A 14,765-nucleotide genomic window follows, 5' to 3' on the forward strand; every position below is an offset into this window, starting at 1 on the left:
GAGTGGGCACCTCCTTCTGTCTTCTTTCCTCCAACCTCTCCCTGATCCAGGCTGTTTTCTGCAACCCCACCTGAGCCATTTTCCCAGCCTGCACGATGACAATTCAGTCCCCTCCTCAAAGCACTGTACTGGGCCTCATAGCTCCTGCCAGAGCCATCACGCACCTTCCAAGAACGCTTGCTGCAGCTTCTGTAGCTCCAGGGAGCTGCTGAAAGTATTTTGGTCTTCTGGAGACATGGGACAAAGTACAACTCATCTACTATCCAGTCCTTGCCCTACCCAACCCCCCAAAATGCATTGAGCACTTGCTGCGTACCAGGTACTGTGCAGCATCTCTATAGGGATCACCTCATTTCATGCTCACATTTGCCCTAAGAGGTAAGTACTATTCTGGACTCCATCTTACTGCTGGGGAAACGGATTCAGACACGTAACTAACCCAGCGCTAGTAAGTGGTGCGGCTAGTATTTTAACCCAGGACAATTTGACTCCGAAACCCAAGGTCTGATCTAAAATGCTACATGGCTCTCACCACATCGGGCTTGCTGCCCAGAAGCAAAAATGAGAAGAAATCTTCTAAGTCGTGTTTGTGAGGCTGAGTGGCAAGCTCTGGGTCAGTTTTGCTGTCAACAGGTTTTCTGCTAAAAACCCCTTTGTAGCTAAAACTAGATAAAAGTCAGAAAAATCCACAAAATGAAGTTTATAAGAAAAAACATCATTCGAGGGAATTGACTGTGACTTTGGATCTGAACATGAACATAGAGCGTTCTTGTTCTTGGACTTCAGGCTGAAAGACATGAGTATAACCTTCCAACCTCCGCTTGGAAACTTAGTGCTGAGATACAGGCTAACCTTGAGGACAGAAATAGGAAATGTTTTGGAACTTCCAATTCCCTAGTGACAGAACTTGTTTGCAGAAATCAGCTTTGGTCAGATAGCACATTCAAGGTTAGAGGCAGACCCAGAGGAGTGAGATGTGGAGCTTGTCAAAATGCATCCAAGGCTGGCCTGGGGGTTTTGAGCAGATTTGCAGAGAGCGGGCCGGTGGGGAAGGGAAAGGAGGCAGAAAAGTCTCCGGAAACGTGCCTCTGGGAAGCAGCTTGAAGGGCTCTGAGGACACTTGGTTTTCTTTTGAAGGGCCGAGTACACAGGGAAGAATTCTAAGTAAACCCTGCCCTCGGCAAGCAGAGGTCAGAAGGTGCTCTGTGGGCACCGAGCAGAATTCGAGATCTGCAGCTAGACCAGGCCTGCCATGAGAAGTTGAGTTTATGGTTTATTATTCCTCATTCCCTTGCATTTTTACAGTGCATTTTAGAGTGTAAGGGGCTTTTACATCCATTATTTCCTTTAACCCAGAGGAAGTTCACTGGGTCATACAGAAAGCCTGGAGCTGGAGTTTTGGTCTTAGGTTCATTGTGACCTTGGGAAAGTCCCTTGATCTCTCTGAGCTTCAGTTTCTTCTGAAAATACAGTTGTGCCAGCTCTCGCAGAATAGATGATGGCATGACATGGATGCGGAAGCATCTGGTAATGTTTTGAACTGCACAGAGCTGAGTGTCCTGACCATCAAAGCCAGAGCTGGAGTAAGTGATCAGATGTGTCGGGGAGGAGAGGGGTGCCAATCACAGACTGCAGAGCTGGCTCAGATGTGGACTGCCTAGGAATGGAAATCTTTGGCTGTACAGTCTGGCATTACCTCGGGACTGTTATGTGCCAGGCACCGTGTGCGAATCACTGCAAAATCCCCTTCAGCTACATGTGTGGACATGTTAACTCTTAACACATGTACCTAACAATTCACAATTTCATCTCCCAGAAGGTGGAAGATGTATTGAGGAGCATTGCTAATTTGCACTCAAATCTGACAAATGAGGAATTGTCTGGAAAAGTAGAAATGATAGCAGAGGGTGAGAATAAAAACATGATCTTAGGATTGGGGAAGGGAAATGAGAGACAAGAACAGATGTGTTTTCTTGACTTAAGGCAAATTTTTAAAATGTAGGGAAAAGTATTTATGATCTCATGATCCGAATGCTGAGACACAACTCAGAGTCATTTGGGCTGCTCTTGAAAATGAAATCCTGACTTATCAACTGCACATGACCGTTATTGGAATAAGAAGGAAGGGAGACAACTAAAGAAACTGATGAGGCAATATTGGGGATATTCTCTGATGAGCTCAATTTTTAAATAGTTGTGTGTGTGTGTGTGTGTGTCTGTGTGTGTGTGTGTGTGTGTGTCTGTGTGTGTGTGTGTGTTTGTTTTGAAATAGAGTCTCACTCTGTTGCCCAGGCTGGAGTGCAGTGGTGCAATCTCGGCTCACTGCAAACTCCACCTCCTGGGTTCAAGCAATTCTCTTGCCTCAGCTTCCCAAGTAGCTGGGATTACAGGCACCTGCCACCACACCCAGCTAATTTTTGTATTTCAATAGCAACAGGGTTTCACCATGTTGGCCAGGCTGGTCTCGAAATCCTGACCTCAAGCAATCCACCCGCCTTGGCCTCCCGCAGTGCTGGGATTACAGATGTGAGCCATCACACCCAGCCCTTAAATAGTTTTTTAAATATAAAAGTAAAACATGCTTAATAGAGAATGAGAAATAAGAAAGAAAAAAGGAAAAGGAGGCAGGGAATATCACCTACAATTTTACTGAGTGTCAATTGCTTTGAATATTTTTATGTTTTATTGTATTTTCTATGCATTGAGATCATTATATATGTACACATACTATTTTTCAATATGAATACGTACTCTTTATCATGTTACTGGCTGCATTAATTTTCTATCATCGATATTGTCAGTAACTATTACTTAACTATTTCCTTATTGCTGTTCCTAGTTTTTCATTATTAAAAATAACACTGCAATAGACATCTTTGTGCATGAAAGATTCTTCCACATACTAAGTTATTTCTTTAAGGTAGATTCTGAGAAGTTAACATTTACAGGGTTCTTAAAATATCACTAAGTTGTTTGCCAGAGAGATGATGCCAATTTATCTTCTCACTGTTTTGTGAGTACCAGTCTAATGAGCTCCGATTTTTAAAAAGATGTATATAATGGATGAAAAAGCAACTTAATGAAAAGAAACATATAAAGGAGAGTTTCTTAGCTCTAGAATTTTAAAACGTAAGTGAGCTGAAAACCATGGAATACGCTTAAGAAAACAATAAGTGTGGGCAACAGGATAAGAATAAGCATGATGTCAGCCTGCTGATGGGGTTGGATGGGGTAACATCAGCAAATGGCAAAGAAACCAAAACTGTTCAACTTCTTTCTCTCTTCCATGAAGGAGAATGATTGTCAGACTGAAACAGGTAGTGCAAACATTGACAGAAGGGAATTGAAGCCTGAGATGGGTGAATTGATTGTAAAAGCAAACTAAGTTGTTCTGAATAAATGCAAGGCTCTTGGCCCAGACAAATGACATCCCAGGGTCGAGAACTCAGAGGGGTGAAAGATAAGCCACTGGCAGCGATCCTTCAGGGTTGTGGGAAATGGAAGCTGTACTAAAAGAATATGAACTGTTGGTAACCTGATTTTAGGAAGAGAAGCTGGGGAAAATGTGTGTATGAAACAAAACAGCTAACCTGATGGAACTTCCAGATGAAATTCGGGACAGATTTTCAAACATACATGTTATGAGTGGAAGACATTATCACTTTGGAGCCAGCCATCTGCTCCTCATCCTCTCTCCTCATCCTCTTTAATAAGGTTGCTCTAAGTGTTGCAGTTGCTGTATTTCGGGATATCAGGAAGGCGTTTCATTGAATTTCTGATGGTGCTTTCATGGATGAGCTTGGAAAATGTCCAAAAACCAGAGTATTTAGATGGATTGATCATTGAACAACTCCTCCCAAAAGGAGTCAATAACTTGATCAGTATCCATCCAAAAGGAGGTGACTGGTGTGTCACCAGGGTACTCCCATCTCAGCCCTATATGTTCTGCACTTTGTCAGTAACCTGTGGAGGTGACAGATGCTTAGCAAAGCTGCAGATGATGTGAAATTATAGAGTATAGATGCTGAAATAGATGGAAATCTGGAGAGACTGCAGCAGGCTGGGATGATGGTTAAAAATAATAAGATAAAATGTAATATCAATTAATATACATTCTTACAGTTGGGTTCCAAGTGCTAGCTATATATGTGCAGGAGGGTGAGATTATAAAGGTGATTATAATAATAACAGTACAAAAGCAATAGCTTATGTTTATTAAGTGATTGCTCTATGCCAGATATTGGCCTGTGTGTTTCGTATCATCATTTGTATAATTTTACTCTACACTAGTTTTATATCGTCTGAAAATTGTGTAAGTACATTATCTATGATTCAATGATATTTAATTCACAGGTTGCAAGTTGTCCTCATTTTTCAGTTGATGCCAGCAATACACAGAGAGGTTAAGTAACTTGTACAAGGTGACACAGCTGGGAAATAGAGGTTCCATGCTTGTGGTCAGTGCCTGCATGCTGAACTACTGTGAAACTTTTTCTTTTTAAAATTTAGTCATAAATTTAATTTGATGTCCTGCCGGAACACCAAATAAGCTTAGAGAGTTAGGTAGTTTTTAACGTGGGCTTGGAGCCAGATCACCTGGATTCAAATGTCAGCTCTTCCATTTCCTGAATGAGTGACTTTGGCCAAGTCATTTAACTTCCCTGTGTTCTAGTTTTCTCCTCCATAAATGGGGATCGTTCCCGCCTTACAGGATTGTTGCAGGGATTAAATGAGTTACATATGCAAAGCATTTAGAGTGACTCCTGGCACATAGCAATCACTTGCTTACAAGTAAGTGCATTGCTGTTATTAGGCTACAGAAAAAGCACTATGGTGGGGTGTTAAGAGTTGAGACTGTAGAGCTAGACCACCTGGATCTCTGTCATGGCACCACCACTTCCATCTCTGTGTGCTATGGTTTTCTCATCTGTAAAAAAAGAATAATAATCATTGCAGTGATAAGATTCAGTGTAAATGTCCAATAATTGCTAGCTGTTATTATCAATAGAAGTATATTGTCCAGAGAAAGAAAAATGCTAGTCCTGTTCCTACTGCTGCATTTAGGAATTGAAGCCACATAAGATCTCTGGAGGAGGCAGGCACGTTGGTAAGGGTCTACAAACCGCAGTGGAGGAGTTATCTTTGGACCAATTAAGGACGTCTCATCTGGAGGCAAAATGACTAAGCAAGGACGTGATAACTGTCCTCACTGTGTTGAGGGTTACAAAATTGGTGTGGGTCATTGAATCAAGTTATGAGACAACATGGGATGTTGGGAAAAGTCGGGGGATCAGGGGCAGGTTGATCCTAAGTCGGTCTCTTAACTTCCAGGCTTCAGCTTCCATCTTTCACATTTTATGATTCTGTCTCCAGCACGTAGAACCTAGAGCAAATTCCTGTTTATACAGAAAGTTTGGATAAAGAGTGGTTTTGCTGAATGGCTACTGTAGCAGAAAAGCTTGAACTGAGTGTTGCTCAAATCAATAAAATCACCTGATGACTCAGCCCTGTGTTTTCTATCTATTAAACTGAAATGAGAATGCAACAGACTTCACTGGGCTTTTGTGAGAATTGCATGAGGTAATATGTATGAAAGCACCTTATCAACTCTGCAGTACTACCCCGATGCAAGCAGTTGTGTTGATTATTGCCATAGCTAGGTTATAACTTTTCCAAGAATTAGAATATAATGAAACACTCTTAGGCATTAGTCTGTCTTCTGTGATTCAGAAGATCCTTCAGGAAGTTACAGAATCTCAGGGTCACGGCCATGGAGTAATTCTGTAGAAAAAGATCCTGGCTGTATCTGTATTCTTTGTTTTTTTGGATTCAAATTAAATAGGAGTATACTGACTACATTAAACCCTGAAGGGAACAGAGATCACATACTCTAAGCCCGTCATTTTACACATGAAGTCACTGAGCCACAGAGAAGCTGAGTAGCCTGCCCAGAATCAAATGTTAATTCACGGCAGATCTGGGAATAAAATCCAGGCTCCTGTCTCCCAACATGTTTTTCATCATTAGTTTAAGAACATCTCAGAAAGTCTGAAACAGGGTCAAAATGTACTGATGAATGCGGCTACCCGTTAAAGCATGGAATTGAAGAAATATTAGAAGTAAGTTTAAGGGCCTGGGTGTGTCACTGAAGGATATGACACCATATACTTGACCTACTCGGGAGAGGGGAGAAGTCCAGTAGAATTTTTAGTAACTTTCTTAATCACAGCAGTTCACTTTCTCTGTACAAAATTCTTTTCAAATATTCTCTGAAACTAATTGGCATTAAAAATGCTGATCTTAGGAAATGGCCCTCAAGAGGCACGCTATGTGCACAGGGAATAGTACAATATAGGTGCAGAGTAATAGTCTCTCTCCTTCTCTCCTTTTTTTCCTTTTCCTAATCATCATTAACATCTATATTCTTTGACTTTGTTGAATTAAAGTTGCAAGAGATGGCCGTAAATAAAGCAAGTTATGTATGTGCCTCCCTCATTCTGCCCTTGCAGCTTCTCTGTTCCATTTGCAGCTGTGAACCGTGTAAGACTCTCAAGACCAAGCACCCATGAGTGCCTGGGAGCAAGTAGCCTGTGAAGGGAGGACTTTATTCCTGGATGCATTAAAAGCAGAGTCCCACCTACACCTCCCTCCTTTTCCCATTTATAAATCTACTTCTCCAGGGATCTACAGATTTTTTGGCTATATTTTTAGTCTGTTGATAATTTGAGAAAGTCTCCAAGGATCTAAGTCTTGGATGGGTAGGAGTCAATTCACTCAGTCTTTTTTGAATCTCTAATGGATGTTCAAAACCAGTCTCAATTCTGGATCTGGATGGGACATGCATGTTGAAGTGCAGTGTGATGGATAAGAGCACAGGTTCTGGAACCAGATTGCCTGGGTTCAGATCTCCACTTCTCTCATTACTAGGGTTATGTGACCTTGGGCAAGTCCCTTAAATGCATTGGGCCTCAGTTTCCTAATCTGAATCCCTATCATAGGGTTGTGTGAGCATGCAGTTGAATGAGCTAATGTCTACTCATATAAAGTGCTTAGAGCAGTACTAGGTGCATAGTAGTGCTTAGTAAATGACTATTAAGTAAATTAAATCAGCCTGATTAGAATTGCCTCCAGGTGCAAGGCTCTATTCCATTTAGACACTCTAACACACAAGGTCTTAAGGGCTTTAGGTTTAAGGAAAAGGGGCTTTTTCCGCCCTCAATTCTACACCACAACCTTTTTATTCTATTGAATTAAAAAGGAAATAACAGTAGGACTTGACTTTGAACACCAAAGTTTATCCAGCCTCTTTCCAGTTCGGTGAACGTGTCCACCTACTTCTCTCTTTATGCTAAAGGAAGAGCAGCGACGCTGATAAATGTATTGAGTGGCCTCGAGCAGGTGGCTTGCTCTGTCAAGATCACTTTTGTATGACTGCTGGGATCGCCGCAGTCTCCCCTGTAACTTGCTGGGTTCCTCTTGTACATAAGCCCAGGGCATTCGCGTCGGTTCCTGGTGAGGGGGTTTCCACACGGTGGCCCTGGTTGCTTCAGTGACTGGGCTGTGGGAGACGTTAATGGGAAGTGAAAAGAGAAACTGTTGTGCTTAACCGGCAGAGCTGTTTGGAGTGTGACTCTTCTTGTATTTAGGGAAAAGATTACTCATGAGTATTTTCTTCCATAGAATATAAAGAACCTCAAATTACTACTTGCATCCCCCACCCCCTTCTCACCCACCTTCCTCCATTGCAGTGTGTCCTCTGCAGAAACTTCAGCATTTTACTCTCATTTCCCCTCCCAAGCGGGATTCAGTTCTGTATTTGCTTTGGGGCCCATGTTTCCAATAAGCCACCCTGTACTTTTTCCTGTTTCTGCCTGAGCATCTTCTGCTCTCTGGACCTCTCACCTCCAGGCACCTTCCTAGGCCCAAGGAACCAGACCTTCACATGTGTCCCCTAATGGGAACTCCCTGTGTGAAGGAGAGGAAGGTCCATAATAACAAATCACAGTGCCATTCTTGTTCAAAGGTGACAGCATTGACAGTAAGGAGTTAGGTTTAAGGTTTTTACCAGTTCAAAAATTGAGATTTTGCTGAGTAACCATCACTGCCACTCCCACCTCCCTGTGATTCTAGATACGTGTTTTCAAGGTCATTGGAGAGAGCTGGTACTTCCCATATCCATGGACTGTTTTTAATAGGCATCACTTTCTGGCCAGTCAGGAGTCAAAAACAAAAACCTTTAGTGGCTGTATTTTATTCTAAAGATCATAAAGCAGTAACGCACCATAAATTATTATTTGAAATTCTAATTTGTTTCCATGTGAAAAAAAAAATTATCCTAAAAACACCAAGAAAAAAACTCTTAAATGCTCATCTCTAATGATTTCCAGTGCCCAGTAGTCCTTCTTTTGGTGCACTACAAAAAAGGGGTTTTGGTTTTGAGGGGACTTCCACAGGTTTAGAGGAAACCAACTACCATTCCTCAAAACTACACTTTGCAAAGGAGCCGCTTGGAAGACAATCATGCCCAGAGGCCCTGGACATTCTCCAGGGCATTTGAGCTGTTTGTTCCCCACTTCAGCAGGTAGGAAGAGCAGCCCCATATAGCACACCAGATTGTTCTTTGGCATGCCTGGTTTAGGATGAAAGGTAATTTTTTCCAGGATCAAACTGAGGGACACTTTTATAACACACTTGTGAAGTCTTCTTAGCAAGTTTAAGTAACTTATAGTGAGAGACGGAAGCTCCTCTTAGCAACACTGATGCCATTGCTCTATTTGAACTATTTGAACTATTGATTCACACCATGTGATTTTAGAGAATGAAGATCCATTGAACATCTAGCTTCTTCTGACCCAGCAGTTCTTAAATTTGGTCTCATGTCTCCTTTTGATTCTTAAAAATTAATGGAGACCCCAAAGAGCTTTTGCTTATATGGGTTATAGTTATCTGTAGTTACCATATTATTATATAAATTAAACCTGGGTATTTACAAAATTTTTATGAATTTAGCAAGTAAAATAGTAAGCCAACTCTACATTAATGCAAACATTTTAAAATATATTTTCCCAAACCAAAAATAATTTGTGAGAAGAGTAGCATTGTTATAAATTTTTGAAAGTCTCTTAAAATCTGGCTTAATGGAAGATGGCTGGACTCCCATCTCTGTTTCTGCATTCAATCTGTTGCAAGGTCACATGTTATATGCCTTCTAGAACATTCCACCTAAGAAAGAATGAGAGCGAAAAAGGCAAATAATTAATATTGTTATGATAAGATGTTTTACTTCATAGGCACCCTACAAAGGTCTCGGGAACCCTGATGGGTCCCAAGATCACATTTTGAGAACCACTGTTCTAACTTATCAAAGATTTCTCACAGCAGCAAAATAAAATAAAACTATAGACTTACAGTCAGGCTCCCAGAGAGCCAACCTGAGCCAGCCTCTCAGCCCCTGCTCTGTACCCTCCTCCTGCGCACTGGGTTCCTACTCGGAGTTCAAGTACCACCCCACCAGGAAGCTCTAATGTCAGTGAGTAGAATAAAAAGGCAGAAGACCTTTTATCCTTACCTTGCCCTCTTATTCTCAGAGGCCAGCCTGATGGTTTCCCAGAGGCTGAGTGAATTGCTCTTCCTGGAAGAAGTTTCAGGGAACATTTCATTATTTGGCAGCTCTGGAAGGTCAAGCTCAGCTCTGGAACATTCTTTCTTCAGAAGGACGCTGGGCTGCAATCAGATCAGCTCTGAATCTGAGGACCCTCCAACCACACTGACACGTGTCATAGTTCTGAGCCCCTATGGGTGCCGTGGGCACCCTGGAACAGCCCCTGGAACTGGGCAAGGAAGGGCAGGTCTCTAAGACCTACCATCCCTTAAACACATAAAGGATCTTTTTCTCATTTTGCCTCTAAATAAAAAGTTAATCTGACAGCACACCCCAGAGTAGGGTTTGGTGCACAAACTGCTCCCTGGACTCCTCTTGGAGGCTGCTTCTGGGCTTGGAGAAGCCCCCAGTGGGGTGGCTCAAACAAGGGCTGGAGAGGGGACTCAGGGTTGAACATAAGGGCTCTTGAGATGTGGAGACTCATTTCGTTAACTATTCAGAGAGCTTCTCCCTTTATTCCAGCTGTCTAACTGACAAGACCTTTCTCTCTTTCTGCCTCATGCTCTCTCCAACAGGCTTGCAGCCAATTTACTGGAGCAGGGATGACGTAGCCCAGTGGCTCAAGTGGGCTGAAAATGAGTTTTCTTTAAGGCCAATTGACAGCAACACGTTTGAAATGAATGGCAAAGCTCTCCTGCTGCTGACCAAAGAGGACTTTCGCTATCGATCTCCTCATTCAGGTGAGAGTCTGGACTCTTGGCATATGCTCAACTTGGGAAGGCTGTTAGTTAGTGGTTGGTCTTTACCATCCCTCACCCGGCCCAAGAAATCCCAACAGTGAGTCATCACAAGGAAGGGATGACGATGGAAGGAAGTTGAAGGAAGATTATGCTGGCATGAGGCAGTTTGCGGGAAGAAGAGGAAGTGTTTACAGACCAAGAGGGAGAATTTTAAGCTTAGGAAGAGGAACCCAGTTTAGTCCTACATACACTGGAACTTAAAGGCTCTAACTGTGCCACTAAGAAGAAAAAGAAGAAGGCTGGCCATGGTGGCTCACTCCTGTAATCCCAGCACTTTGGGAGGCCGAGGAGGGTGAATTGCTTGAGTCCAGGAGTTTGAGACCAGCCTGGGCAATGTGGCAAAACCTCATCTCTACAGAAATTTTAAAAATTAGCTGAGTGTGGTGGTGCACACCTGTAGTCCCAGCTACTCAAGAGGCTGAGGTGGGAGGATTGCTTGGGCCAAAGAGGTGGAGGCTGCAGTGAGCTGAGATTGCACCACTGCACTCCAGCCCAGGTGACAGAGCGAGAACCTGTCTCAGAAAAAAAAAAAAAAAAAATGCCATTCTGGCCTTTTGACTCTCTAAAAGAGATAGCTGAGAGTGAGTGCAGGCTGTGACTGCTCAAACGAAAACAAAGAGAGGAAGGAGAAGGACATAGAAGGGCTAGAAAAGAAAATAGAAATGGGGGAACTGCAGATAAAGACTGGGAAATGGGAGATCCTAGTAGCCAAGGCCAGTTTAGAAAGGCTTCAAGTGGTTTCCCTTAGAAGTAGAACTTGTTTGAGGTAATGCATCTTGTAGCCTGTAGAAATCCTAAAAAATACAAGCAGAGGTCTCCTCAGGCTCATCTGACTCAGAAAGCTTGTCTAATCAAGGGCTCCTGAGAATGCATTAGAAGATTTCAATTCAGTAACAAGCATCTCTGCCTGCAAAGTGTATTGCTCATGTGGATAAGGCTTCAAAGATTTGTCTCAGTTTCATTTCCTAAACCCTGTGGATATTTAGAAGGTACCTGTCTGGGAACTACTACATATGTCAAAGGGGAACTGTGGTCTCAGGTTTATGCCTCTTGTGGGATTAATTACTGAAGTACTCAAGGCCCTCCTTTTACTGAATCCCACTGCAGACCTCGACTCTGATGTAACTTGACAAAGGGCGAGGATCCTGCAGAAGGTCTTGGCATAGTCCCTAACTACGTTCAACCTTTATTTACTCCTGGAGACCTGCCAGAAGTTAATAAACTAACCGTCATGAGGAAACGTCCCTCATTACAGGAGATGAGATAAAGCCCCAGCACCCGTATCTCCCCTGTTCTTCCCAGTTGCCACAGACCGTTTATATGAAGAAATGCTAAAGAAGTTCCCCAAAAGTAGAGATGTTATTGAAACTTGAAAGTTTGTATCTTCAAAAACAAGTAATTTAGAAGGGACACAAACATACCTGAAACATTTTGTCTCAGATCATCAATTCTTTATGTAATCTCACAATAAGAAAACTATAAAACAACCAGATAAATAAATAAAACTATCCTAAATAGTTATTTTGAATTTATTACAAAATACTTCCCTTTTCTATTCCAGTGGAAATTCAGAGATATTATACTCAAAGAGGCAACATTATATATCTGGAGGAAAAATCCCTACCTCTTTGTGTTCCAATGAAACCATTCATGTAAAGCAAACAAAGGAAAATACAGTGGTGGGGTTTGACATGATTTGACTTGGACCTTGGGCAAGCTTTCCTCCCAAGTCTTCATAAATTTCCCCTTCATCCTATCTCAGGTGCACCTTTTTATAGCTGGTTTATTTTCCTCCACAGTGACCTCTCAGCGTTATTTGTGAAACTGGGTTCTCTCTGCTCAAAGCTATGAACAAAGATACGTGAAAATCTGTCCGCAGTTCCTTGCCACTTTGTCAAGTCTTTGTCAGGTGGGCCGTGTGGAAGATGGTGCTGCTCTCGAGGAAGTTACTGTCCAGTTAGAGGCAGGATTGCATTGATCTAAAGGCCAAAGAAGGCTGGAGGAGGGAGAGAGCAGAGTAGCATGGGTCTCGGGAGAGAAGGAAGGGAGTTGGTTTGGACCATGAAGAATGGGTGGGATTGAGTAGGCAGAGGGTAATTGGAACAGCATCACCAAGTGTATTTGGGTGATGGTGAGAATGCCCACCTGATGAGTAGAAGAGGCAGAAAAGGCACGAAGGCCTGATAAGCCTGATGCACTAGAATGGATGTGAGGTGCTATATAGATCAGTTAGGAGGTGGCAATAGAAATTCATTCCATGAGTATTAACCAAGCAGCTCTATGCCAGAGGTACACAGGTACAGGCTAAGGGAGTTCAGAGATTAGAGGGGCCATTTCTAGCTGGATTGTCAAACAAACCTCATAGACAAGGTAATGGAGCCTGACTTTGAAAACTTTGAAAGGCAAACAAGAAGGAGATGAGGAAGTGTGTTAAGAAAGAGATGTAGGCCGGTGTACATGGAAGAGGAATTCAGAGACAAGACTGCACGTTCCCTTTGAAACATGGTCGAACATCACTCACCATGCCTCTCCGGCTTGTCTGATTGCCTCCTCACGTTTCAAACTGGTGGACTGTCTCCTGGAAGGCTTCTCTTGACTCCCATCCCTACTTCCCTAATTCTACTCCACTTTCCTTTCTCCCATCTTGTTCTACCTCCGTCTGGGCTAGCTGCTGTTCCTCCTTTATCTTAGAGCATTCTTTACCTCTGTCATGGCCCTTGACACAGATACACACACACACACATACACACACACACACACACACACAGTGTTATACATTGTTTGCTGATTGTTTGCTACTCCGGATCCCTCCTCTAGAGTGGAAAGTTCAATGTGGGCAGTGATTGTGTTCTGTTAAGCCGCCAAGTCTCCAGTACCTAACACCAGGGCATGGCTTCCAGGTGGCACTCAACAGATGCAGGTTGAATGATGACCCAGTTTGAGATTACCCAGGTTAAGAAGTTTGGATTTTATTTTACAGGTAATTGGAAACCACTGGCAAGTTTTGATTAGGGAAATATGATTGGAGCTCTTTTTGCAGCAGACATTTGCCATCAGTGCATAGGGTAGATTCATTGGCTTACTTAAAGCAGGAAAGCTAGTTAGAGTGTCCTTGCTGTGATCCTAATGGGAGGCAGTGAAGCCCAGACTGGATCATTGAGATCAAAATAATACTCAGGCACAAAGTGGCTAGCTAAGATGGGGAGCTGACTTGGAAATAGTGGTAAGAGTTCATTTTTGAGCAAGCAATGCCAGGATATTCAAGAAGACTTGTCCTGATCTGCAGTTGTACATCTAAAACAAGAGGCAGGCCAGAGCTGGGAATAATAGATGTGAGCATCATACATCATCTCCATTATGTAGAATTTTATGAGCTGGGGATAAAGATAAATTTATACTGAAGGTAATTTAATTAAGGCACCCACTAGAAAGCCGTGGACAGAATTTCAAGGTGATGCCTGCCAGCAGGGCCTGTAGGGAAACTTATCACAGAACACAGGAGTATTGTGAATGGGTTTATAAGACAACTAAGTTGGAGTTGAGAAGACCCATCTTAAGAAGGGGTCACTCAGCAAGAGGAGGAAGGCCACAGGCATTCTCCTTAGGCAGGGGCAAGATCTAGATTGAAAATCCTGTTTATTGTCCAGATGTAACATTTGCCACTGTTTCTTCTGACATGGGCTTTCTGCTTTAGCAGTTTGGTGTAGTGAAAGTCCTCAGACCTGGCTTCTACACCTGGCCCTTCACAAATCACATCACTTCACTTGGCCTTATTTTCCTCATCCACAAAATGCAGTTCTCACCACATGGATCCTAAGCTCCCTTCCATTCTTAACAGTTCAGCCCAACTTCAACACTGAAACAGTGTTAAGTTTCTAGCAAACAATGTAGCTATCTGTGCTCTCTATATATGGAAACAACATGCCTTAACACAACTCTCCAATGTAGAGAGGAGAGCACTTGACTCAATGAGTTATAATTACCTGAAATACGATTATACCTTAAGTCAAATACAGTAGACTCCCTGAATGCCATATTCTTTGACCAGCTTAACAAATTACATTTATCGCATCTACTTCCAGGACAAGAATCCTCCATTTTCAACCCTTAGGATAAAGCAGGGAACATTTGCAATGTGCTTTAAATAATTATATGGTCTCTAACCAGAAGATTTCAAGGTTGAAGACAAATGGGATATTTTCTTTGGAATAGTCTCCCAGTTGGAGGATATAACAGATGACAAATTTATAACATTTGTAAAGTTAAAGAATAAATGGAAGGGATCCCAATTTTATAAAACTTCACCTGGACAGAATAATTTTACAAAGACCTGGGGCTACTAGTTATCACATTAACTGGTTCTG

General features: G+C 42.4%; 1 protein-coding gene across 7 annotated transcripts in view; it reads left to right on the forward strand.

Moving 5' to 3' along the window:
* Nucleotides 1-14,765, forward strand: part of ETV6 (ETS variant transcription factor 6) — a 285,690-nt gene that overhangs the window by 219,614 nt on the left and 51,311 nt on the right. For all 7 annotated transcript variants that reach the window (XM_054526846.2, XM_024256860.3, XM_024256861.3 and 4 more), the window contains one exon: nt 10,177-10,341. In XM_054526846.2, coding sequence (XP_054382821.1) covers nt 10,177-10,341 — 165 coding nt within the window. The remainder of the gene's footprint in view (nt 1-10,176; nt 10,342-14,765) is intronic.

The sequence above is a fragment of the Pongo abelii genome, chromosome 10 (genome assembly GCF_028885655.2).
Source record: "Pongo abelii isolate AG06213 chromosome 10, NHGRI_mPonAbe1-v2.0_pri, whole genome shotgun sequence".
Classification (NCBI taxonomy): domain Eukaryota; kingdom Metazoa; phylum Chordata; class Mammalia; order Primates; family Hominidae; genus Pongo; species Pongo abelii.